The sequence below is a fragment of the Theropithecus gelada genome, chromosome 13, assembly GCF_003255815.1.
Source record: "Theropithecus gelada isolate Dixy chromosome 13, Tgel_1.0, whole genome shotgun sequence".
In the NCBI taxonomy this organism is placed as follows: Eukaryota; Metazoa; Chordata; class Mammalia; order Primates; family Cercopithecidae; genus Theropithecus; species Theropithecus gelada.
Genome location: NC_037681.1, coordinates 64,330,212 through 64,356,829, shown reverse-complemented (window position 1 = coordinate 64,356,829; position 26,618 = coordinate 64,330,212). Strand labels below are relative to the sequence as shown.

The window sequence follows — 26,618 nt, the reverse complement described above, 5'->3', positions numbered from 1 at the left end:
TGCTGAAAATAAATCTTCATTTTTGTTTCTGGAAGAAGAGTTTTACATTTTATAATTACTGTGAATGTAGAAAAAAAAAAGTATCCAGCTTAGGATACGGCAGAACAATGCGGGGCACGCAGTTATTTTAGTCATCTAATATGTCAGCATTCAAGAATCTGAACCGATTGTTTAAAAAAAATCTTGTACTTTGTTTCTTTTGTTGCTCATTTCCAACTTTGTCATCTGTCAGAATGCAAAAAAAAATTATCCTTCTATAACCATTGACAGGATAACACAAAAGCTGTCTCCAGGTCGATATTTTGCAGCAATATTTTTAACATACGAACAGTAGTTTTTATAATTTCACCTTGGTGCTCAACCATTTATTATCGTATCAGAAGCATGTCAGTAATTCCTTTCTAAATGTCTGCTTCTTTTAGCGCGGAGACCCACATCAAGGGCTTCACACTGAACGATGCTGCCAACAGCCTCCTCATCATAACGCAAGTTAGGCGGGATTATTTGAAAGGTATGTCACAATGCTTGACCTTTACGTCACATTAATGCCTCTGCAGATTTTTCTTGTAACGCCCTTCGAATACTTGGATAAAGGAGTCCATTTAGCAAATTACCTGCTTATCAAGAGCCTTTTGTGGTAGCTGAGAGACGTAAATTACTGTACATGCATTTATAATACAGCTTGAATATGAATGTACTTGTCATTTGACCACTTAGTCCAGTTTCCATTCCATTTAACACAAGATGGGTTTTCTTAAGATGAATCACAGCTCTTCAGACATGCAAAATTTGTGTTCCAGAACGAGAGAAAGTACAGGCTTTCAAGTGCGTTAAAATTCACAGCACAAGTCATTTTGCTTTGGAAATTAACATACTTTAGAGCATCTGAAACAATTCCCAGCAGTTGTTTCTTGCATATTGTGTTGGTTGTGTGTGAGATAGCAAATGAGTTAAATTGAGTGTTAAATGTGTGGGATTGTGCACCAAATGATTATAATATTGATTTTTAAAACTTAATCTAATACTTTTTAAATAGTTCATAACACAAACAGCAATAAAATACAGTGTTTGTTTGAAGTTTAGGTTTTCAAATTAATGTTAAGAGAATGAAAGATGTGGACATGACTTTGGGGAGGATTGGGGTGGGGGCCATTGGTTTGGTAGAGGCTGTTTAAGAGTTTTCAAGGGGATGAAATTGGATATGGAGGTCTTACGAATGATCTCCCAAGGGGGACTATGATGAATCTCTTAAATTTAGGTAAGTAACTTTCCACTTCAAGATTTACATTTGAATTTGAATGAATACAGTGATACTGCAGTTTTGCCAATACAACAAAACCCACTTAGGAGATCTCTAAGGAAGGTTGAAAAAGCTCTGGAAGTGTAACCTCATTGTTTCCTCTCTCTGTAATAATGGTGTTATTCCTCATTGCATGTTTTGGTTTTGTTTTGTTTTAGGGTTTTGTTTTGGTTTTTGATTTTTTGGTTTTTTTGGGTTTTTTTGAGATAGGGTCTCATTCTGTTGCCCAGACTGGAGTACAGTGGTGGGATGGCTCACTGCAACCTCCGCCTCCTGGGTTCAAGCGATTCTCCCACCTCAGCCTCCTGAGTAGCTGGGATTACAGGCGGCTGCCACCATGCCCAACTAATTTTTGTATTTTCAGTAGAGACGGGGTTTCACCATATTGGCCAGGCTGGTCTTGAACTCCTGACCTCAAATGATTCTCCCGCCTTGGCCTCCCAAAGTGCTGGGATTACAGGCATGAGCCACCGTGCCCGTCCTCCATGTTTATCACATAATTTCACATCCTTGAGAGGAACTTGTTTAATTGTGCAACTTTAATGTTGCTTATAATACCTAAATGTACTGGTCTTTAGCTGTCTTCCTAATTGATTAGTACTGAATATGTAAGTGAATAGAAAACACTTTTTGTGCCCAGACTTTTGTGGCTAGGCGCAGTGGCTCACACCTGTAATCCCAGCATTTTGGGAGGCCGTGGCAGGAGGATTGCTTGAGTCCAGGAGTTCAAGACCAGCCTGGGCAATGTAGCGAGACCTGGTCTCTACAAAAAATTTTTAAATAGCCAGGCATGGTGGCATGCGCCTGTAGTTCCAGCTACTTAGGAGGCAGAGGTGGGAGAATCGTTTAAGCCCAGGAGGTTGAGGCTGCCATGACCCATGATGGTGCCACTGCACTCAGCCTGGGCAAGAGCGAAATCCTTCCCCTGGCCCCCCAAAAAATGACTTTATGTCCTGTTAGTATTTTATGTAATAAAATGATAAACAATTTTAAAACAATGAAAAGTTAAACTTGCTCGCCATATAAATAAGCTCATTGTCTTAAATAGCTTTTGTTTCTGTAGACATGGAGATAAGAACAAAACACTTTTCTGATTTCAGAGATTCATTTTTCAGCTGAATCTGACCCAGATTTCTTCAGCTTGATTGGTACCCTTTATTTTTATGTTAGGTGCCCTGTGTAAGCTACAGGAAAGGACATGGTATCATTTATCATCTACTCTTCTGAGCTGGTCAGCTCAACTGGAGGTTGCCTGAGAGCAGGAGCCTCGAACCCACTGTTGCGGCACTACCTCTTCCACCCCCACCCCACCCCCCTTCCTGAGCATATCACCACAAACCTGTTGTTGGAGTAAAATGATCATCAGTGAGGACAGGAGTGGTGTTTGCACTTATTTTGCTCCATGGCTGATGAGAGCTCTTAATTTTTAAAAGTCCCCTTCTGTTCTTCTGCCTTTCTCTGTTTTAGGTTTCTTTTTCTCAACCCCATCTAAAATAGGAAGAAAAAATAAAGCCGATTAAATTTTACTGTTGGTGAATATTAATAGCTGATACGTGGCACTTGTACAGTGTAATCAGTATCACTAGTGAGTGTGTAAATGTTGGAATTAGGTGTCAGTGAGAAAGGACCTGGGGTGAGGGATGTGGATGGGTATCATTTTTGGTGTCCCTGAAGTCATTAACTGTACAGAAGGCAAGCCTTATATGAGAATAGGATTTAGGTCACAAGGTCCTGTGCTATCTTTGGACAGACATGAAATGGTCTGTTCTCCCCACCCTTCTGCTCTCTGGTGCACACATGCACTCGTAGATGGAAGCTCTGGGATCGTTGGAATCTTTGAGTCTTGTTTAAAAATATGACCTTACCTTGGGCAAACTAATCTCTGTGCCCAGGTGTCTCATCTGTAAAATTGGTACTTGTCTCGGAAGGGTAGTTGTGAGAGTAGCGGTTTAAACTGCTGTGCCTGGTATGTAGTAAATGCTCAGTAAGTTTGAGTTACTGTCGTCACCATCATTAATCTTATTTTTGTTATTACTGTTTTAACGTACTGTGGGAAGATCCTCCCTAGCTGACAATATTCTTGGTTAATAAGACTATTATTATAATTATCTGTGTATGACCACCCAGTAACAAAATTTTATCAAGCCTATTATAAACTATATTTTTAAAATAGTATAAAAACATTTGTTTCCTATATGTGCATGTGTATTTTTAAATTTTTATTGACTATGCTTTTTAAACTTTTTCTTTTTTCCCATTTTAGAATGAGTGGTTTAGATTGTATATTTCAAATAATTATAAATTGTTTATTCATTAATGAACACTAAATTCATCATGTCTTTCCACTGTATTTTTAGTAGACTTTAATTAATACCCTTTCCCCATTTTTCTGTAAAGCTAAGCTGTTCTTATTTGGAGAGTCTTAGTTTTGTCTAAGTTACATTGCTTTAGTTGCTGTAAAGCTATAAGTTTTCTTTGATAATGGTAGGGGTAATTGTTATGCTGTTCCTCAGTCTACCACTTTATTTCATATCATGATTTTGCTACAGTTTTATGAGTCAGTTAGCTAGAAGGCTATTCCATAGTTATTTACAATCAAGTACTTGAAAGTGTAATACTTCAAAAAAACATACAAACAAAACTCCATTGATTATACAGATGCTGCTCAACTTAACGATGGGGCTAAGTCCGGATAAACTCATCTTAAGTTGACAATGCATTAACTACCCCATAAACCCATCGTAAGTCAGGGACTATCTGTATTCATGGTAATCAATAGGCTTTTTTTTTTTTTTTTTTTTAATTTAGTGCAAGAAAATAATCACAGGGCATCTAATCATAAAATAAATTTGTTGGTGTGAAAGTTGAATGTTTCAGTTTGGAACATTGATCCTAGAGGGAGATACTGTTTTTGAGAAAGAATTGTTGGGATATTGAGTTTCGATGATCATTTAATCTTTGAGTTAATAAAATCTGGACAAGTATGAACATGGATAGAAGTCACACATTTTTGGAAACTCTAATTTTTAGAAACTCTTATTTATATTCATTTGAACTTATCAACTTTAGTCACTAAATGTTATCCCTAAATGGAACTCATATTGTCGGTAACATTTGTATTTTCTCTGTGCCTGAAAGAAGAAATTTCTCAGGCCTCAAATATCTTATGTAGTCAAGTACATAATTTTGGGGGGTATCTCATGAAGTATTAATATTTTCTGTAATCTAAATTATTCATAGCTTTTTGTATATGGCCATTTGGTGCTCATATTTAAAAGCTGGTTTTCAAAATGCATTAAAGTCAGCACAGGTCATATAAGAAAAGCCGTGTCTCCTGCTCTTGTATTTTAGAGGCTCTAACAACGCTGAAAACAGCATTGGATCAGCAGCAGATCCCTTCGGGGATAGCAGTGACCCGCCTCATCCAGGCATTGGCCATGAAAGGTGATGTTAAAAACATAGAAGTAGTTCAGAAGATGGTAAATGGACTCGAAGACTCCATTGGACTTTCAAAAATGGTTTTCATCAATAACACTGCTTTGGCACAAATAAAGAAGTGAGTATTTGCAAGCCTTCTTTTCCTTCATTGGCCACTAGAATGGGCATTACCTGAGATACCACCTTTTAAAAACTTTTAGACATGTGGAAACCGTATCAACTGCAGAGGAAATGTTGATGTTGGTTGCTGATTAGGGAGTAATTATATGTTGAAAAATATGTTTTTTCTTTACCTTAAATCTTAGAACAAACAGCATTTACCAAATTCATAAATCTTGCTCCACAGTTGATAACCTTTCTCATTCCTGTGTATATATGTCAGACCTCTTGTTGAAACACTTTGTTCAGAAATGAAAAATGAACTCATTTGTTTGTCAGTAATATTTGACAGGAACACTAGTAGAATATTGTGAAGGAGAGGGCCCTGCAAGCTTGTTAAAAATGTGCATTTCTGTATTCATATTCCTTACCCACCCTGTGAACACACCCCCCCCCCCCCACAAAAAGGGAGGTATTTAGAGCTGATTTTCTTACCACTGTCTCTAAATTCCTTTTGAGAATTACCCCTATAGAAGTAAATAAGGACTTGATTTTTAATAAGCCCCCTAGCAAAGTACTTTATGGAATTTGATACTCTTAATATGTTTTTAGAAAAAATGTTCTTTAGTAATCTTGCATACATTTAATGGGACATGATATTAAAATGTAATGTTTGTTTTTGTAGGGTTTTTTTTGTTTGTTCTTTCTTCGAGCAGAGAAACAGTTGTGTTTTTTTTGACCTTTTCAAACTATTTCCCCAAATACAACTTTCCTTTAATAAGAAAATGTGATTGTTTTAAATCAGAAGATTGAGGAGATTACTCATCTAAGAACTGGGTGAATTTTAAAGTTTTACCATATAAACACAGTTTTATATGATTTGGAGAACATATTCACTATTAAGTAATTCTTTAAAACTTATAAGAAAAATATATTATAACAGAGTATTCATTTTTAGAGAATTCTTATGTTTAATATAATTTCAACACAATATTGACTGATTGGATTTAGTATGCCATAACAGTAAGGTATCCATTATAGATTACCTTAACCAAAAAGATAGTCAGAGATAATTTTTACCGTAACTTGCTAAATAAGACCATGTAACTGATTTTTTTCAAAGTGTGAAGATACTTTTTCCTGAGGTTTTTAGTATAAATTGAGTATTTTCCAAATGTATCATACCTGACAAAAAGAAATTGAGGCGACTGTAAGTTAGAGACATGCATATATGCCTTTTGAAACATCATCAGTATCTTTAAGAACCCTGGGATGTTAAATATGATTTTTATGCAGTAGTGACCAGTTGTGGATCATAAAGCCAAAATTATAGCATTTATACAAGTTTTCATTTTATATCCAAAGAGTGGCAAAAATATTTAAGATACAGAATTTTTTAAGTTATCTTCATTAATTCTCCTGTATATAGTTGTTTGATCTTGTCTGTAGAGCATTGTTAAAACAAGCAACTATTTCAACTGCTGTGAAATAAGATAAGCAACCACAGTAGCATGAACCAGCTAGTGATTGTTTTTGCTACTTAAATGTGATTGGGTTTCAGTTGCAGTGTTTTTATTTGATTACTTGTAAATGTATTTCATTTTTTTCCTAAAGTATTAGCATGAGTGGATATAAAAGTAAGTTCTTATACTAAACTGTCTGCAATATTAATATGAAAGCAAATTTTAAAATAATTTATTTTGCTTTTTTCTAACAGCAATAACATAGATGTCGCAATAGAAAACATTGAAAATATGCTTACTTCAGAGAATCCAGTCATTGAACCCCAATACTTCGGCTTGGCATACTTATTCAGAAAAGTAATAGAGGAGCAGTTGGAACCAGCAGTTGAAAAGAGTAAGTTAGTTGTTTATGCTAAAGAACACAAAGGCACATTTTCTCTCTAGTGAGACTAGACCAAATTTCTTTGGTAGGTGAGTTATACCACTGTTCTAATGATTTTTCTTACCTGTCATTTTTCCAGTAAGCATCATGGCAGAGAGATTGGCCAATCAGTTTGCAATTTATAAACCTGTCACTGATTTTTTCCTTCAACTTGTGGACGCAGGCAAGGTGGACGATGCCAGAGCTCTCCTACAGGTAATGACCCTCCACTCATGGAGCAGTGGGGCTCGAGGCTTGCAAGAAGTAAACTGAGAAATTCCTAGACATAGGTGTGTGGTGGAATACTGGAAATTCAGTGTGGTACGCAGCTAGCCTGTTTAAATTCAGTGTGAATCAAGGTTGCAGGACAAGGACTGGATGGTAGGTTTTAGGTTAGTTGTTTTTAAAGATCCCAGATCAAACCAGAAATGTCCTTAGAATTAAGGTTGGAAGGGAGTGGGGTGGGGAGTAGGTAGGGGCAATGAGTTTTGCTGAAATAATTAAAGGCAAATGTTTCTGTGCAGATAGGTAATGCAAAACAACAATTTCTTTGATTTTCTACTTTAATTTCTCAAATGCTCTAGATACTGTGCATCACCATGGCAACACAGTTTGCAAACAAAAAGTAGGAAATGTTTGCTTTTCAAGTACAGCTTCTCACTTGAATACTTAAACATTCTCGGTGCCTTATTCAAGGTTTATTAAGAGTTGAATATGTTTTCTATTCACTTGTGTGTCACAGACACATTAAATGACAAATGCAGGTCTCTGTGGCCCACACTCTCAGTTAAATTAGCAATCTTCAGCGAAGGAGACAACTGCATTCATGCCATTTTAACAGCACTAAATATAAAGCTACGCCAAGTGCCGACAGAACGGTGGGTGATCGGAGCTGCCACTGGCAATGTACACAAACAGGCACCGCCGGGGAGCCCCTTCCCAGCAGGTGGCAGTCAAACAGTCACCGTGATCCCGCCAGCGGCTGTGTTTGTGTAGACTCCCTGTGTCAAATTGAGGCCTGGGACCCATTTCTGATCGTAAATAGTATTATATTCCCTTACATTTTTACCAGCTGCGGAAGATGTTAAGTAGTAGATAGGGAAGGTAAAACTGTACCCATGTGCTTGACCTCCAGTTTTGATCCTTAAAGTTCATCTAGTTTGACAGTAGAATCCAAGCCATTTTTAAAAGGAGTTCTTGAAAAACTGGGTCTCTGTTAACAGTTTTATAAAGGATGAATTAGCACTGCTTCTCAGACTCTTACTTTTGTTGCTGGAGAAGAGAAATTCCAGTTCACTGGGAATTTTCTTGCTTTGTTTGGCTTGTTTACTTTTTTTTCCCTTTGATTTTTTTTTTTTTTTTTTTTTTTTTTAATTTTAAGGAAAAGACAGTTTATGATAGGGATTTCAGGACTTTTAAAATTGTTTTATTTTGCTATCTTCCGTGGTTTAAAAAAAAAAAAAAAGATACTCATGCTTTATCTTCATACGTACATATCTAAGTACCTACTAGGGGTGTAATAAGCATATACATATCTAATTTTACACATGATGGTATGCAATCAGTTTTAACACATCCTTTTGATAGTTCTTTAGAAAGTGGCACTTGGTACTTCATCTACCAGCTTGTTCTCTGCCATAATCAAGGTTTTTCTTGAAGAGCATGATTGACAGCTGCCTAGGTGGGAGGCAGCAGGGATGGTACCTACTCCCTCAGAAAGAACTGCGTTATGTGCAGTGACCTCACCGAAGGGCTCTTGGTGGTAGCTGAGTGTTGATGCCACAGCAGAGTCTTTTCATTTACCATCTCATCACTAGACTGGGGTTTCAGATGATAAACCCTTCACCCATCCTTTACCTGCTTGTCAAACAGTAAGAGATTATTCTTGCCGTAGTGAAGAATACTTTATTCACAGATGTCAAAAACATCAGTGCATAATGTAAATGTTCTGTGTGTCCCTAAAAAGTTCTTTTTATACCATTAGTTTTAGTATTGACAGTGTTTTAAAGCTTTGAAAGAGCAGTGTTCTTTTAGAAACTTAAAAGAATGACATCTGTGATGAGTGTAAACTAAAATATTGTCTTGCCATATTTGATTTTACTATAGCATCTAAGATTGGATAGACACTTGATTTATCTGGTCTGTCATATAAACTTTTTTTTGAGTTTAACTTTGGTCTCTTTCTCAAGCGCTGGCTGTCTGTTGCAATGAAAGCCTTTTATAAAATAGAGAGATTGAAATCAGTCCTTTTGTATGCATAAGTGTAGGTAATTATACTTTAAAGAGAACTTGCTTTGTACATTTTAATTTTTATAAAGAAACGAGCAGTTATCTCCCTGACACCTTATTAAATGTATAATTAACCTTATGATCCCTAGCTCACTTGTGAATGCTTGGCAGTATAATTGGAGAGGAATAGTGTTTCTTTTTTTCCTCTTTCTTTGCAGTCCTAAACCTTATTCTGTGGTTGTTGAAGCATTAGTTTAATTTTTCCCTTTTCTTTTTAAACAAACTTTATACTTGCAATGCCAAGGACAGCATTTAGCAAAGCTTGGCATAGCTTACACTTGTTTTCTTTTTTCTTGCCTTAAAAAATAATAGTCGACTATTAGGCCTTCCTATTGGTAATAATACACTACTGTATTATTGTGAACTTTCTTAATTGGAAATATTCAGTTTGATCCGCTTGTTTATCAGAAACCTTCACTTACTGAATAATGTTTTAATTTTTAGAGATGTGGTGCAATTGCTGAACAAACCTCGATTTTGTTGGTGTTCTTCCTTAGGAATTCTGGGAAACGAGGAAAGGTACTCTGCTTTACTTGCTAACAAATCAACGATACTGCACGTGCCTTGCTCAGAAGTATTGAATTTAACATAAAAGCCTATTGGTTCAGGACCTTATTTGAGAATACTGTAGAGATTCAAGACTTTTCTTGTCTTTACTTACTTACTTTTAGAGGATGTTGATAGAGTCAGTTTTGTCATCTTTTAGCTGTAACTAGAAATGTAAAACAAGTTCATGCAGGAATTTTCCACTTACATAGTTATGCATTGAGAGCTCCAAGAAAAGGCCCTTAAAAATGCAAGATTAGGCCAGGCATGGTGGCTCACACCTGTAATCCCAGCACTTTGGGAGGCCGAGGTGGGTGGATCACTTGAGGTCAGGAGTTTGAGACCAGCCTGGCGAAACCTTGTCTTTACTTTAAAAAAAAAAAAAAGGAAGATTAAAATTACATTGCTTAGGTCACCTTGGGACAGTTAACAATGCAGAAGCACTGCCAAGGGAAATGTATACTCCAGAGTGTCTCCCAGCACGTGGCTACTTTTGAGCATTTATCAGGTATAAACCATCAGGTAAATGAGCCACTTGGCTTTCAAATTGATATGGAGCCACAAATATTCTAATTTGTACAGTTACTTTTTTTTTTACACTGTATAAGGAAGGGGTGGGTGAGTGTGTAACAGAACCAAGTCCTTTTGAAAAATTTATTATTATTTTAAAAAGTTTCTGTGGGTACATAGTAGGTATATTAAATTCTATTGATGTTTAACAGTAAGTATAAAATTAAATTTCTCTTAGATCTCATTTTACCTCTTGTACCCCAGAAACTACATTCTTAGTTTATTTGGGTTCTTTATGAAGTTTCAAACCACATGCCGACTGTGATGCTTGTTTTATTTGAAACATTTAGGCTGTGTCCATTTTGGGAGATCTATGTTTTCCTTAATTTCTACACACTTCCCCTAAATATACCTACACTTTTTAAAAATTTGCTTCATTGCATCTGTGACTCATGTATTTATTTACTATAAACAACTTTTAGAAAGTATTTAATTGCCCTTTCTTTCCTGTCAGAGGCTACGTTTTTATATTTGTGATTAAAAAGTACAAGGAATCTGAAAAGCACTTGTCAGTCCACATTTGGGATTGTGCCAAGTCCCTGTTCCCTTGTCCAGGAGATGGGACGGGAAATGCACAGCAACGTATCTGCTTAGAACATTCCACCCAGGAGAGTTTAAAATAGAAGAAGCCCTGGGAGGATGCAGGTCCAGGTGTGGACTGAATAAACATGCTATAAAAAGGAGTTAGGATTTTTAAGATGCCTGTTAACAGTGTTCCATTGTTTGACAGTAAAATAGTTAAGGCAGATTTTGCTCCTCTTGGTGAGATAGGAAGAAGGCATAAATGTTTATATGTCCATCATGGATTTATCCGGTGATGTTGGAGTAGGGTGGGAAATACTCAGCAGATATTCATTAGGGCATAGCAGTTCTGTATTCACTTGCTACGGAAAATAAAACCATAGCTGAGTCTGCTTATTCCCTGGAAGAAATAAGTAAAAATTTCAGAGAGATCCTGGAAATGCTCTTTTTTGTATGTCAAGTGGGTAAAACTTCAGAATGTTTTAACTGAATTCTTTACAATTTCATCAACCAGTTGTGGCACCTAAAGATAGGGTTATCTCTCTACCCTTGGGAATCTTATAACTTCTTGGTATGGTATGGTCACCACTTGACAAAAGAAGCAATGTTTTTCATATTCTAGGAAAATATTTGTAGAAATGTAAGTGGAATTGCATTAACTGTGAAAAATGCTGGTTTGTTTTAGCTGTAGATTATTGAGTCAGTATCAAATGCTAATATATAAGGGACAATAGTCCATTAAATTGAATAGGCAGTTCTGTTATAATTATTGTGAAAAATTTTAATATAGGGTTGATTTGTCAGTGTTCTATTTCACTGTTAATTTGAGGTTTTGGTAATATTACCTTTATTTAATTTCCTAGGCATCAACTCTGAAATCTCTGTTAGAATTGATTCCTGAATTAAACGAAAAGGAAGAAGCATATAGTTCCCTCATGAAAAGCTATGGTAATATAAGTTTAATTTGACTATATTATTGGATTATTTAAATGGCTTTATTATTTAAGTGACTATATTATGTAAATGACTTGTAGTATAGTCAACTAAGTCAGTCTTCAGCTCAAAGGCAGTAATCCTAAATATCAGATAATTATGATATAAATAACTCAGTGCTGGAATATGTTTTAAAACCATATATTAAGAAAAATATGAAATTATGCATATAACTTTAACATTAAAAAGTATTACTGAACGTCTTCCGAGCAGTCCAGGTATATTGAGTAGAATCCCAGTCTCCTGGAAAGACCTAGAAATCCTCTTGGACTTATATATCAGAAACTAGTTCAGTCTCCCCAAGGGCCTGCCACCTGAAACAAGCAGAAATTTGAGACTCACTTAACCGGCCTTCTTGCTCCTTCAGTACCCTCTCTGCTTGCCTGCTACTCCTTTGAAATGATAGACCCTTGATTAAAAAGTAGCCCAAGGTTTTTACGTCCCAGTTCAAATTCTGGTCTTTTAACCAGTTTGTTCCCTGATTGCCAGACAATCACATATGAAAGGAAACTAGTCTAAAGTTTCCTCAGTCATCAAAATAAATGTTAGCGTTTCTCAATCATGATCGCCTCTCCATCTGTTGCCCACTGATTTGCTCACTGGAGGCATGGGGTAAATAATTGCTTCATTGATTTTATCTATGGGAGGACAACAGACTCAGGAGTCAGAATTAGTAAGTCAGTTCTCTTTTTCTATACTTCTGAGGAGAACATTCTGTATTTCAAAATAGAGATATAGTCATAAAATTTTTCAAATTTCCAGTAACTAACCACAGGCATACCTGGAAGATATGGTTCCAGACCACCACATTAAAGCAAATATATAATGAACAAAGTGAGTTACATGAATTTTTTGGTTTCCCAGTGCATATAAAAATTACATTTACACGATAGTGTAGTGTATTAAGTGTGCAATAGCGTTATGTTTTTTAAAAATACATACCTTAATTTAAAATACTTTATTGCTAAAAATAGTTAACAATCATCTGAGCCTTCAGTGAGTCGTAATCTTGCTGGTAGAAGGTCTCGCCTCAATGCTGATGGCTGAAGGTTGAGGTGTCTTAAAATAAGACAACAATAAAGTTTGCCACATCAACTGACTTTTCCTTTCATGAAAGATTTCTCTGTACTATGCGATGTTGTTTGTTAGCATTTATCTGCAGTTGAACATCTTTTCAAAATTGGAGTCAGTCTTCTCAAACCATACAATTGCTTTATTAACTAAATGTATGCGATACTCTAAATCCTTTGTTGTCATCTAAACAGTGTTCACGGCATCTTCACCAAGAGTAGATTCCTTCTCAAGAAACAGCTTCTCATCATGTTAAGTTTGATCATGAAACTGCAGCAGTTCAGTCACATCTTCAGGCTCCACTTCTCCTTCTAGTTGTCTTGCTATTTCCACCACATCTGCAGTGATTTCCTCCACAGAGATCTTGAGACCCTCGAAGGGGTTCATCCACGACGGTTGGAGTCAGCTTCTCCCAAACTCCTGTTAACAAATGTTCTTAATGGCATCTAGAATGGTGAACCTTTCCCAGAGGGTTTTCAGTTTACTTTGCCCAGATCCATCAGAAGAATCACTGTCTGTGTCAGCTATAGCCTTATGAAACGTTTGTTTTTGTTTTAAATTTATTTTTAAAACATGGAATGCTTTACACATTTGCATGCCATCTTTGTGCGGGGGCCATGCTAATCTTCTCTGTATCATTCCAATTTTAGTGCATGTGTTGCCGAAGTGAGCCCAAAATGTATAAGACTTGAAAGTCTAGATTACTCCTTGATCTATGGGCTGCAGAATGGATGTTGTATGAGGGCACCTGAGAACATTAATCTCCCTGTGTATCTCCTTCAGAGCTCTTGGGTGACCAGGTGCATTATCACTGAGCAGTAATATTTTGAAAGGAATCTTTTTTTTCCTGAGCAGTAGGTCTCTACAGCAGGCTTTAAATACTCAGTAAACCATGTATAAACATCAGTGCTGTCCTCCAGGCTTTGTTGTTCCATTTATAGAACACAGACAGAATAAATTTAGCATAATTCTTAAGGGCCCTAGGATTTGGGAATGGTAAGTGAGCACTGGCTTCAACTTAAAGTCACCAGCTGCATTAGCCATTGAAAATAGAGTCAACCTGTCCTTTGAAGCCAAGCATTGGCTTTTCCTCTCTAGCTATGAAAGTCTTAGATGACATCTTCTAATATAAGACTGTTTTATCTACATTGAGTATCTGTCGTTCAGTGTAGCCGCCTTCATCAGTGGTCTTAGCTAGATTTTCTGGATAACCTGCTGTAGCTTCTGCATCAGCATTTGCTGCTTCACCTTGGACTTTTATGTCATAGAGATGGCTTCTCTCCTTAAACCTCAAGAACCAGCCTCTGCTAGCTTCAGACTTTCCTTTTATAACTTCTTCACCTCTCTCAGCCTTCATAGAATTAAAGAGTGTTAGGGCCTTGCACTGGATTAGGCTTTGGCTTTTAAGGGAATGTTGAGGCTGGTTTGATCTTATATCAAGACCAATAAAACTTTCTCCATTTCAGCAGTAAGGCTGTGTCAGTTTCTTATCATTTGTGTGTTCAGTGGAGTAGCATTTTTAATTTCCTTCAAGGACTTTTCCTTTGCATTCACAACTGGCTGTTCCACGCAAGAAGCCTCGCTTTCAGCCTATCTCGGCTTTTGACATGCCTTCCTCAGTAAGCTAAGCTTAATCGTTTCTCACTTTTGATTTAAAATGAGAGATGTGTGACTCTTCCTTTCACTTGAACACTTAGAGGCTATTATAGAGTTTTTAATTGGCCTAATTTCAATATTGTTGTGTCTCAGAATAGGGAGGCCTGAGGAGAGGAAGACGGCAGAACTGCTAGTCAACATCGCAGTCAGAACACATTTCTCACGTTTGCCGTCTTCATGTGCATGGTTCATAGCACCCCCCAAACAATTACAGTAGCAACATCAAAGATCACTGGTCACAGATCACCATAACAGATATAACAATAATAAGTTTGAAATATTCCAAGAATTACCAGAGTGTGACACGGAGACACAAAGCAAGCACATACTGTTGGAAAAATGGCATTGATAGACTTGCTCAAGGCAGGGTTACCACAAACCTTCAATTTGTAAATAACGCAACATCTGTAAAGTGCATTAAAGCCAAGGTATGCCTGTAATGTAAAATCGTGTCAAATGCCTAAAACTATATGTGTTACTACTAAATTAGGTAATCCATCTTGGGAGGAAGGTAGAAAAATCAGGAAGTAAAGAAAGGCAAGATGCTGGAATTTTCAGAGCAGCTTCCTAGAAGATAGAGCTTGAGCCCTTGATAGTAGTAGGGAAAGGGTTCAGCTCCTTAGGGAGGGGAATAAAGGATTTACACAAGAAGTTGACTTCATGGAAACAGCAAAGATGTGTTCCAACTCCTCTAAGAGCTGATGAGTCATTCACCCTCATTCCACTCTGGGAGACTGATTGCTGAACTTCTCATATCCATGTTAGGGGTTCCCCTGGTGCTGCTGGAGTTGCGATTGACAATATCAGAGTCAGCGTAGGGCAGGGGTTTATTTGGTGGTTAGATGCTAACAATCTAATGCAAAATTAAAGAGTTGAATTACCAGCAGTAATTGTTAGCAGAGACCTTACGATCTCGATGGTAAACTAAAAAATTTCCACAAGTCAGCCACAAGTAGACAGCCAGCCAAATTTGGCTCCTAAGTTATTTTATCATTCACTTAAGTGAAACTAGTGTAACTTGTTAATGTCTTCTTATAAGTTGTTTTTTTTTTTTTTTGAGACGGAGTCTTGATCTGTCACCCAGGCTGGAGTGCAGTGGCACGATCTCGGCTCACTGTAAGCTCCGCCTCCCAGGTTCACGCCATTCTCCTGCCTCAGCCTCCCGAGTAACTGGGACTACAGGTGCCCGCCACCATGCCCAGCTAATTTTTTGTATTTTTAGTAGAGACTGGGTTTCACCGTGTTAGCCAGGATGGTCTTGATCTCCTGACCTCGTGATCTGCCCACCTTGGCCTCCCAAAGTGCTGGGATTACAGGCGTGAGCCACCGCGCCCGGCCTATAGGTTTTTTTTGTGTGTATCACTGTAGCTAACTATATTCTCCATATTTACTTCACAATAGAAAAATGAAAAACTTTTTTGGTATTGAGCTGATGATCTTGATGTAGATTTCTCCATAATTGACATGTCCCTCTCCACAACAGTTCCTGGATTATCTTGATTTCAAAGTGGTTTTAAGCCAAAGGGGATTGAATGGTAGGTGTGTGTATTATTTTATAACTGAGGACTTCAGTTTGTGGTCACTTGAACTATCATAGGTCTTCAAAATAATAACCTAAGTGAATGGTACCATTAATATTATTCTAAAGGCCTTTAAATGTAGCCATATTTGTCATTTTCTTCTCCTTCAAAGTGAGTGATGCTGAATGAGGGATGTAGAGAAGTAGTGGGGGAGATGGTAGATTCTGAGCATGGCTTCTTACTGAAGGTAGTTAAGTGTTCATTTGCCATGGGATGAAGGGATCCAGCCATCCCTGAGTGGCTAAGTGTTTTGGTGAAAAGAGTAAGATAGGTTGTCTTTATCTCTGATTAATATAGTTTTTTCTTTGTCAGTCTCAGAGAAAGATGTCACATCTGCTAAAGCACTGTATGAACATTTGACTGCAAAGAATACAAAATTGGATGATCTGTTTCTCAAGCGTTACGCAGTTTTGCTGAAGAATGCTGGAGAGTCTGTCCCTTTCACTGAACCCCCTGTGAGTATTTCTTAATTAAAGGGAAAAAATACCTCTACAGATTTATGTACGCTTCATAACAATGTATAAGAAAATAAGTTGAAGACTTAATTACATGAGGATTAGATCTCTGTGAAGAACCCTCAGGGGATGGCTTGAGGGACTGAGCAGCGTGCCTTGGCTGCAGCAGTGGGAGAACATAGCTCTCTGGGGCCACAATTTAAAATACAAGGTCTGTCTCAGACCTTCAGCTATCGGCATGGATTTACCAAATGTCCTTGGGGCAGTTCTATCATTTCAACTTGAAATAGGATTTAATGGCCTGTAGTTCAACAGCCAAGCATATTATGTCACTGGTAATTACTTGTTCATTTACATAAGTTGGTTTTTATTTCTTCATGTAGGAAAGTTTTTTTTTTTTTTTTGGAAACAGAGTCTCGCTCTGTCGCCCAGGCTGGAGTGCAATGGCGCGGTCTCGGCTCACTGCAAGCTCCACCTCCTGGGTTCAAGCGATTCTCCTGCCTCAGCCTCCCGAGTAGCTGGGATTACAGGGGCCCGCCACCATGCCTGGCAAATTTTTATATTTTTAGTAGAGATGGGGTTTCACCATGTTGACCATGCTGGTCTTGAACTGCTGACCTTGTGATCCACCCACCTCGGCCTCCCAAAGTGCTGGGATTACAGGCGTGAGCCACCGCACCCGGCCTGTTTTCTTTAATAAGAGAAATCACATATGCACAATTCCTTTTTGTTGCATCATTGAACTGAAAGTCACTACACCATGTTTATTTTGAACACCTCAGCCTTCCATACCCAGGTGTAAATACCTCCATATGTGCACGTACACACATGCTTGCACATATACACGTACCCTAACTCCTGCTAACTTTGACTCTGAACCCAAGGCCCTTGAACTTGTGATTTAATGAAACAAGAAGGTGTGCTGAAGCTTGAGGGGCAGCATCTTCCATGGGCCTGGCCGTCTTAGCTACCAGTTGGTAGTGTTTATGATTTTTTAAGTTTTGTACCATCACCTCTTGCTGGTAGCTTTATCTCTAACTTTCCTCTTTTTTTCTCCTTAACAGGAAAGCTTTGAATTTTATGTACAGCAGGTAAAAGAATTGAGGGAAAATTCTTCCTGAAAAAGCAGGCGATACTTTGTTTTGTATATATTTGTGATTCTGTGTCTACATGTTATTTTGAAGTGTATCTGAAGGGAAAAATAAATGAAAATTTTCTTTATGTGTGACACATGTTCAAAATCTTATTGACCATAACTGTGCGCTTGGTTATTGGACATTTTTGGAGTTTTTTTCCTCTGGCATAAATTGATAGCATTTTCCTCAGTGCTGCTGCTGTGGGAAGCCATACTTTTTCAAGATTCTTCCCCTAATTGGCTCTTTGGTTTCCCTGCTCTGTTTATTTCATTAAAATGTTATTCCTTTATTTAAGACTCACTTATTAGTCTGCTGTTTCTCTGAAAAATTTTAGAGCTAAGTATAGTGATCGTGAACTTTCTATTGCATAATATTCTGCAATATAACAATTCCTTACATGTGTGAAGTCCTGCATAACTTTCAAATTTCATTAAATGGGGCCGGGCGCGGTGGCTCAAGCCTGTAATCCCAGCACTTTGGGAGGCCGAGACGGGCGGATCACGAGGTCAGGAGATCGAGACCACCCTGGCTAACACGGTGAAACCCCGTCTCTACTAAAAAATACAAAAAACTAGCCAGGTGAGGTGGTGGGCGCCTGTAGTCCCAGCTACTCGGGAGGCTGAGGCAGGAGAATGGCATAAACCCGGGAGGCGGAGCTTGCAGTGAGCTGAGATCCGGCCACTGCACTCCAGCCTGGGCGACAGAGCGAGACTCCGTCTCAAAAAAAAAAAAAAAAAATTTGATTAAATGTTGGCACTAGGAGTCATCAGATCTAGCCTTCATCATTTTCCAGTGAGAAGCAGAGCCCAAAGGGCCTGTCTCTTGTGCTTGTTCAGGGGGCTGTCTGTCATGCCTGGAGGCTCTTCGGCGTACTTCCCCCTCTTTCCCTTCTGCCACCGTGGCTTCCAAGCACCTCTATTCATAGAACGTCTCTGAAATTGAGTCTTGGTCATGACTTATCCCAAAGTAGAGCGATGTGTTTCCTCTCATTTTAGTTTCAGGACTTTGTCAGCACAAGCTCTGCCCTAGGCTTGTTACTTTATACTCATATCCTGAAAAGATGTGGCTTCATCTATGAAGGGGCAAAATATTGGTTTGTGTTTAATTTTTTGAAATAAAAGTTATCCCTGTATTGACTCTCATGCCTGTTAATATCTACACTGTAAATAGTGACTTCAAAAAAAATTCTAAGATAGGTAGTCAAGAGAGTTTGCAATTATAAAACATGTCTTAATATGGAATATCGACCTAACTGGAGATGAGGTAATTAATTACCAAAATGTTGAAAATGTTTTGAGAACTCTTCCGATTTTGGGGTATTCCTTGTTCATTTGAATTTGGTGAGTCCCTGCTGTTCAGTTTCAATGCCAACTTGGGTCACACTGTTCACATCAGGGGAGACCTTGCCTTGGGGACATAGGCAGGCTGCTTGCAACTGGTGCTGTTGACCTTCTGTCTTGTGGGACTTTCTCTCCGGCATCTGCTACCTGCCCGCAGATGGTGTGAGAGGGAGGGTTGATGGCAGGAAGCCAGAAAGTAAATGTCGTCATGGTATTAGCCAGGCTTTTACTTCAACTCTTTTTATGGCCTTAGATTTAAGGAAGCAGGGGGCGTGGCCAATGTTGAGTCTTGGCCCAGTGGACATAGTGCCTTGAGCACTGCCCAGGTGCAGGATCTGCACATGTTACAGGTTTGCCAAGTGTCTTTTTTTTTTTTCTTTTTTGAGATAGAGTCTTGCTCTGTTGCTCAAGCCAAAGTGCAGTGGTGCAATCTCAGCTCACTGCAACCTCCGCCTCCCGAGTTCAAGTGATTCTCGTGCCTCAGCCTCCCAAGTAGCTGGGATTACAGGCATGCACCAGCATACTCAGCTAATTTTTGTATAGTAAAGATGGAGTTTCACCATGTTGGCCAGGTTGGTCTCGAACTCCTGGCCTCAAGTGATCCTCCCCCTGCCCTCGCTTCAGCCTCCTAAAGTACTGGTATTACACACCTGGCCAAGAGCCTCACTCCTGTGTACATCTTTAGTGATTGCACTGAAGTAGGCCTTATTTTTTGCAGTCATGCTAACGACAAGTTAGTCAACATTCACTAATTGACATTAAAATAGGTCTCCAAGGTGAGGCATAACCTTGGGGTGTAATCTGGATTTCACAATCTCTGGGGAAACTGAAAGTACCATCTCATGTGCATGAAGTGACTCCACACTGGCCCTGTACGTTGACTCTGGTAAAATGTGAGTGTAATACAGAGGAAATAGGTAAGACCCCCTTATCTAGAACTCTAAACAGCAGCGGGGGGTGTTACAAAGGACTAGCTATTCAGATATCTTTTGCACTGTATTGGTTCCCCTATTGAACATAAATATTTAAAGTATAATAACTGTATACTGTAGGTGGGCTTTTGAGTGTTCTAAATATCTAATAGCTAAATTGAAATGAGTAGAAATATAAACAAAATTTAGCAGCTTTCTGTAATACATTTACACTCAAATTATAAGCAGCTAATTCTAAAAAGATGTCATTATAAACTATTGAAAACTATAGTATTTTATATATAATTATATGTTCATGTATTTGAATGCAATATAATTTTAACTGAAATGCTTTGAATAAAGTATACTCTAAATGTGGGCTGCTGCTGCCTTTTTTTTTTTTTTTTTTTTTAAATTGTCTCACTCTGTGGCCCAGCCTGGAGAGCAGTGGCATGATCACAGCTCACTGCAGTGTTGACCTCCCAGGCTCAGGTGATCCTCCCACCTCAGATTCCCAAGTAACTGGGGCTACAGGTGCATGCCACCACAGCCAGCTAATTTTTTGTATTAATTTGAATAAACGGGGTTTTGTCCAGTTACCCAGGTTGGTCGTGAACTTATGGGCTCAAGAAATTCACCCACTTCAGCCTCCCAAAATGTTGACATTACAGGCATGAGGTCCTGCACCCAACTAGCACCTTCGTTTTTATCTTATCAAATGTTTGCACAAGTACTTTAAGCCATTTCAAAAGACTTCAGTCTTAGAATTATAAATTAAAACTGAGGCGGGGACCTCTGTTAGGACCAGAATTTCCTTGTTAAATGGCCTGTAGGTTGTATGTGGACAACCAACAAAGTCACTGCTTATCTGTTTTAAGGACAAGCAGATAATTTGAGACCTCTGTGGGACAAAGTTGGCAAAAATTAGAAGGTAGAGTAAATTGACACCTAAAATGAAGGAGGTTCTATCAGAGCATTTTACGTCCCCATAGATGGCTGGGGCCCACCCACCTCATGGACAGGCCGCCTTCAGCACCTGCACCCTTTTTTGAGAATGCTGAGATCACCATCAGTGTCACCTCTGCCTCTTGGACCCCTCACCCAACATATTGTTTCCTTTCCAGGTCTTCTACAGCTGCTTGAGCAGAGCAGGTATCACACATACTGTCTTACTGTCTTCCACACAGATTCTGAACTTCGCAAGGACCAGTTCTTGGTCTCGTTGCGTGTCCCCAGACCTAGCATAATCCTGTCACAGTAAATCAAGCTGTCTGTAGTCAGTTCTGTGGGTTCTAAACTCTGCACCTACTACTGTGGGTCAGGCTGCCCTTTTGCAATGAGAATTCACCATGAGAAACCTAGGCTTACAGCAGTGAATTTGCCCAGAATCAACTTGATAAGTTGCATGGCTAGGACTCTAACTAAAATCATTTACTTCCTATGAGAATACAAAATGAAAGCAATCCGGTTTAAAGTCGGTTAAAAGTCAAATTGGAATTGAAACTATAAGAATATTCTGCATTAAAAAAAAAAAAAAAAAAAAAAAACCCTTCACATTCACATTAATACAAGTGCTCCCAGTTTCCAGACACCTCACACTGTAAGCCTGTTTTCTTCTATTTAATCAAATATCCAGTGCCCGGCATAATCGCTGAGTTTACGAGTTCCAGTAAATTATTAAGCAAGCTTTGTATTGCAAATTGTTCTCGGGACAATTTCTGTCTCAAGTCTGCAATGTGTGTACTCTGCATACTTTTTCTCGTCCTTCAGCATAATTTTCATTTAATATTTGTCTTTCTGATGAACGAATATTTATAGAATTTCTATAACTGAAAGCAACATTCCTGAAGGAGGGCTGAACTAATAGCTGCAGGGAGTACAAAATCACGGTAATTTATCGCTTTGCTGTTGTACAATCATGCATGGGAGTGTTTCCATTAGAAATGTATCCTGCTTTCAGGCCGACAGACTTTACAAAGCCCACATTATGCAGCCTTAGTACAAATAAAGAAGCTGCATTAGCAAATCAAAGATAGGCACTTATCTTTTTCTTTTCTGCATGGAGGGGGAAAAAAAAAAAACAACCCAAAACATCAGGTCCAGGTAAAGCAAAAGTATTCGACCAGCTTCAGTCTTCCTGCCTTTGCAGTTGTTTGGACAATGGTTGGCTGTTGAGATCTATCCTCAGAATTCTCTAAAGTCGCATCTTGTTCTTTTGTTTTGTTTTTTGAGACGGAATATCTCACTGTTGCCCAGACTAGGGTGCAATGGAATGATCTCAGCTCACTGCAACCTCCGCCTCCCGGGTTCAAGCTATTCTCATGTCTCAGCCTCCCAAGTAGCTGGGATTACAGGCGCCCACCACCACGCCTGGCTAATTTTTGTATTTTTAGTAGAGACAGGTTTTTGCCATGTTGGTCAGGTTGGTCTCGAACTCCCAACCTCAGGTGATTGCCCACTCGGCCTCCCAAAGTGCTAGGATTATAGGCGTGAGCCACCATGATGAAGTAGCGTCTTTACCAACCCAGGCCTGGATGTGCACTTGCTGTAACATTCCCATTATTTGCTTGTTTTTTTGTTTCCTCCCTGAGGAGGTGAGCTCTTCCAGCACTCTGCAGACCTGCCAATTAGCAGAGCTTGGCATGTTGGGCACCCGGTAGGCACCGCTGAATGAATCAATCAATGGGCACACCACCATGTCCTTCCGCTTTCCAAGTCGTGTTCCTTCTGAGATGGATGGTTTGTGTGCTTCGGAGGGTTTCCTCCCACATGGTGGTCTTACAGGATTTCTAGTCAACTTGGTAGCTCAGAGTTAGGACACTGGGGGTTGAGGCCCAAGGAGTCCTTCACAACCCGAGTGCCCACATAAAAATATTTTCAAGTTTACTGTCAAGAAGAGGAGGCCTGTGAAAGTCAGACAAATTCAAGCCGAGTCCAAGCACAGTGCAGGGTTTCTGTACAATAGTGGAATAATGGAATCAACAAAAATAAAGCTTTTCATTTTGAGATGGAGTTTCACTCTTGTTGCCCAGGCTGGAGTACAGTGGTGTGATCTCGGCTCACTGCAACCTCCATCTCCCAAGTTCAAGCGATTCTCCTGCCTCAGCCTCCCAAGTAGCTGGAATTACAGGCATGCGCCACCAGACTTGGCTAATTTTGTAGTTTTAGTAGAGATGGGGTTTCACTGTGTTGTCCAGGCTGGTCTCGAACTCCTGACCTCAGGTGATTCACCCACCTTGGCCTCCCAAAGTGCTGGGGTTACAGGCATGAACTTTTTTTTCTTTTTTGAGATAGTCTTGCTCTGTTGCCTAGGCTGGAGTACAATGGCACGATTTTGGCTCACTGCAACTTCCACCTCCCGGGTTCCAGTGATTCTGCTGCCTCAGCCTCCTAAGTAGCTGGGACTACAGGCACTTGCCACTGTGCCTGGCTAATTCTGTATTTGGAATAGAGATGGGGTTTCACTATATTGCCCAGGCTGGTCTTGAACTCCTGACCTCAAGTGATCCACCCGCTTCAGCCTCCCAAAGTGCTGGGATTACAGGTGTGAGCCACTGCGCCCGGCCGAAAGAGCTTTATTTTTTTAGCATGGGTCAGTAGAGCTTATTAGCAGTTTGGGGGAAACAAGAGTATTTCCAATTTTAAAGAGAAAAGACAATCATACAAATGATGTGAGCACTATTCCATGGAAAGCAGAGAAGTGTTTTTGAGTTGGTATGTGTTTGAAAATCTCAACCCACTGCTTAGACATTATTGTTTTAATTATTAGCTGCTAACACCACATGTGCTGCTCTTCCTAGAGCACCAGCAGAAAATGGGCTATGCTCCATCTGCCTGCCTGCCTACCCTGCTGAAGCTGCCTCAGGCAGAACTCATGTGATAAAGACAGGGGATGTTGCTCTGTACCCAGGCCACTTTAAATCAAGAACAAATCATTATCAAGTATAAATGACAGATGATTTGCAATCTGAATTATCTAGTGCAGACTATTTGCAAATAAGGATGTCTGTTGTCTCTCAGATGTGAGCATTGGATATATTTTGCAAACAAGCAAAGGCCAACCAACAAAATATTTCATCACTTTCCCTGCATTCCAGTCCCTTGCACGCTTCCTCAGGGCCTGGTTAGTGCTGCAGACCCCAAGGCCAGTCGGGCCAAAGGAAAGTGGTTTGTATGCTGTGCTAAGCCACTATGTAGAACCCCCGGTCCCAGGTCTGTTAACACGTGGATTTGACATAGATTTAAACATTTCTGTTGCTAGTTGTTTAATTTGGGATGAAGAGAAGAATTGAAGAGAAGTAGAAAAAAACAAAAGCAAATGCAAGATCTACCTTTGTAGACTGGTTTAACCCAGGGCAAGATTACATCTTATATACTATTTATAGGAACAAGAGCAGATTTTTTTTTTTGAAAAAATCAGGAAATATTTGAGCCAGTATTGATTTTCTGTTTAATTAAAATTCCCCACCAATAGCATAACTTGAAATTGGAGGGCTTAAAATGCAAATTTGAAAACCTTTGCCAAAGCTCTGCAAACTACAGCCTCAGGTCAAATCTAGCAGCATGCCTGTTTTTGTAAATAATATTTTCTTAGAAGACAGCCACACAGGCTGTACGTTACTATAGTCCACAGCTGCTCTCACACTGTAACACCAGAGTTAAGTAATTGCAGCAGAGCCTACATGGCCCACAAAGTCCCAAATATTTACTATCTGACTTAACAGGAAAACTTTGCAAGCCATGCTTTCAGTAATGACAAATAAATCTCTACCCTTTTGCAATGCAGGGCAGGGCTCGCTAAACAGCATGCGTGCCTTGAGAGCCTTGGGTGTTTTTTGTTGTTTTTGTTTGTTTTGGTTTTTTTTTTGAGACAGAGTGACTCTGTCACCAGGCTGGAGTGCAGTGGCTCAATCTCAGCTCACTGCGGAGGCTCTGCCTCCCGGATTCAAGCGATTCTCCTGCCTCAACAGCCCGTAGCTGGGACTACCAGCACACACCACCACGCCCAGCTCATTTTTGTATTTTTAGTAGAGACAGGGTTTTGCCATGTTGGCCAGGATGGTCTCGATCTCCTGACCTTGTGATCTGCCTACCTCGGCCTCCCAGACTTCTGGGATTACAGGTGTGAGCCACCGCACCCGGCTGAGCCTTGGTTCTTTGTTTCCCTGGCTGGCCTCACAATGCCTTGAAGAGCATTTTAAACAAAACAGACCCATGGGATCAGAATCTCTGGGCAATGGGTCCACATTGGCCTTGTTAAAGCTCCAGCATGGGCAACCAGGGTGGAGAACCACCGCTGTAGAAAAAACACAAATAAATGGCAGCTGCTGTAGTTTCTCCATCTCTCTTGCCTTTGCACTTTGCCCTTTTCCCCTGCAGCCCGGCAGACAAAGCCACTGGGTTACCAAAGCCATTTGCAGACTGAATAGTGAACTTACAAAGTCAGGTGATGTATCTTAGTGGCTGTCAATCACTGCACATTAGAATTACCTGGGGGAGTTAAGGAAGGATACCAATGTCCTCTTCATCCTTCCCCTTCTTCAGTCAGGCCTAACGCCATTAGGGGACCACAGTGACAGGGAGGTGGGGGGAAGCTGTGGTGGGCCAGGGGAGGGCGAAGGAGACAGCTGCAGACTCAGGGAAAGCTGGACATGGGAGTTGGAGCCTGAGCAGGGTAGGCAGGATGTCCACACAGGGCAAAGCATGGCAGTGTAGATGGGAGATCACTTACATGCAGGCGGTTAATCAAATGAGTAAATAACCTAAGGGTAATGGAGGCCAGGTTTCTCACAATTAGAGAAGAGGGAAGAACCAAGGATCAGCTCTGTGTTGCTGGATTAGAATTGGATTTTATCAGAGTAAACTCATGTGTAGTTAGGTATGTATGTATGCGCGCACATACGTGTACACACACACACACACACACTCCCCAACTCTATTCACTGAGAGAGCCTGGGAGCAGAGATGTTCCAAAAGCAATGAGCTTACTTATCGCTAAAACCTTAGCTCCTAAATACCATTTTCCACTAAGAGGAACCCAGATTCTCTGGAGAAACATCTGATTCCAGGGCTGGGATAGGAAAATACAAGATGAACCTGTGACGCCGGGTGCCGTGGTTCACGCCTGTAATCCCAACACTTTGGGAGGCCGAAGCAGGTGGATCACTTGAGGTCAGGAGTTCAAGACCAGTCTGGCCAATATGGTGAAACACTGTCTTTACTAAAAATACAAAACTTAGCCAGGTGTGGTGGTGGCCACCGTTAATCCCAACCACTTGGGAGGCTGAGGCAAGGCAATCACTTGAACCTGGGAGGCAGAGGTTGCAGTGAGCCGAGATTGCGCCACTGCACTCCAACCTAGGCCACAGAGTGAGACTCTGCCTCAAAAAAAAATGAGCCTGAAACTCTTGGTTGTTTCAGCCCTCAAAGGATGATGAGGAAATGTCAAAAGGATGCAGAAGCCAGCTCGACAGGGTTCCCACTGGCCAAATGAGGGACAAGTTGAGCATCAGAATTAATCACAATAGTAAAGGGTTGTAATCCATTGGATATAATGGGAAACCACAAGTTTACATTGATGGAAATTTTAAAATGAATATATGGAAAGTTTACATAGTTTCAAAGTACCCACTTACAAAATGCTTATTAATTATAAAGGGAGGGAAAATAGTAACTTGGCTGTGGAGAAGCCTAGCAGACACCCCTTTAATCAAGTGATCAAAGTGAACGTTGTTGGTATAGGACAGGTTGAAATCACGTGCCTCCTGATAGGATGCACTGGGCAGAACACAACATCACTTCTGTGACATTCCTGCCCAAAGTGTGTGA

At 39.8% G+C, this 26,618-nt stretch overlaps 1 protein-coding gene and 1 non-coding gene across 2 annotated transcripts in view; one reads left to right on the top strand and one right to left on the bottom strand.

The window, feature by feature from the left end:
* Positions 1-17,833, top strand: part of LRPPRC (leucine rich pentatricopeptide repeat containing) — a 119,431-nt gene extending 101,598 nt beyond the window's left edge. Inside the window, exons 31-38 of the mRNA XM_025405824.1 lie at positions 423-511; positions 4,652-4,856; positions 6,555-6,694; positions 6,822-6,937; positions 9,455-9,529; positions 11,512-11,596; positions 16,261-16,403; positions 17,468-17,833. Of these exons, the coding sequence (XP_025261609.1) occupies positions 423-511; positions 4,652-4,856; positions 6,555-6,694; positions 6,822-6,937; positions 9,455-9,529; positions 11,512-11,596; positions 16,261-16,403; positions 17,468-17,524 (910 nt within the window). The 3' untranslated portion in view covers positions 17,525-17,833. The remainder of the gene's footprint in view (positions 1-422; positions 512-4,651; positions 4,857-6,554; positions 6,695-6,821; positions 6,938-9,454; positions 9,530-11,511; positions 11,597-16,260; positions 16,404-17,467) is intronic.
* On the bottom strand, positions 13,280-13,386 carry LOC112605543. The gene has a single exon (XR_003115520.1). It is a non-coding gene; the product is annotated as a U6 spliceosomal RNA (small nuclear RNA).
* Positions 17,834-26,618: the final 8,785 nt, after the last annotated feature.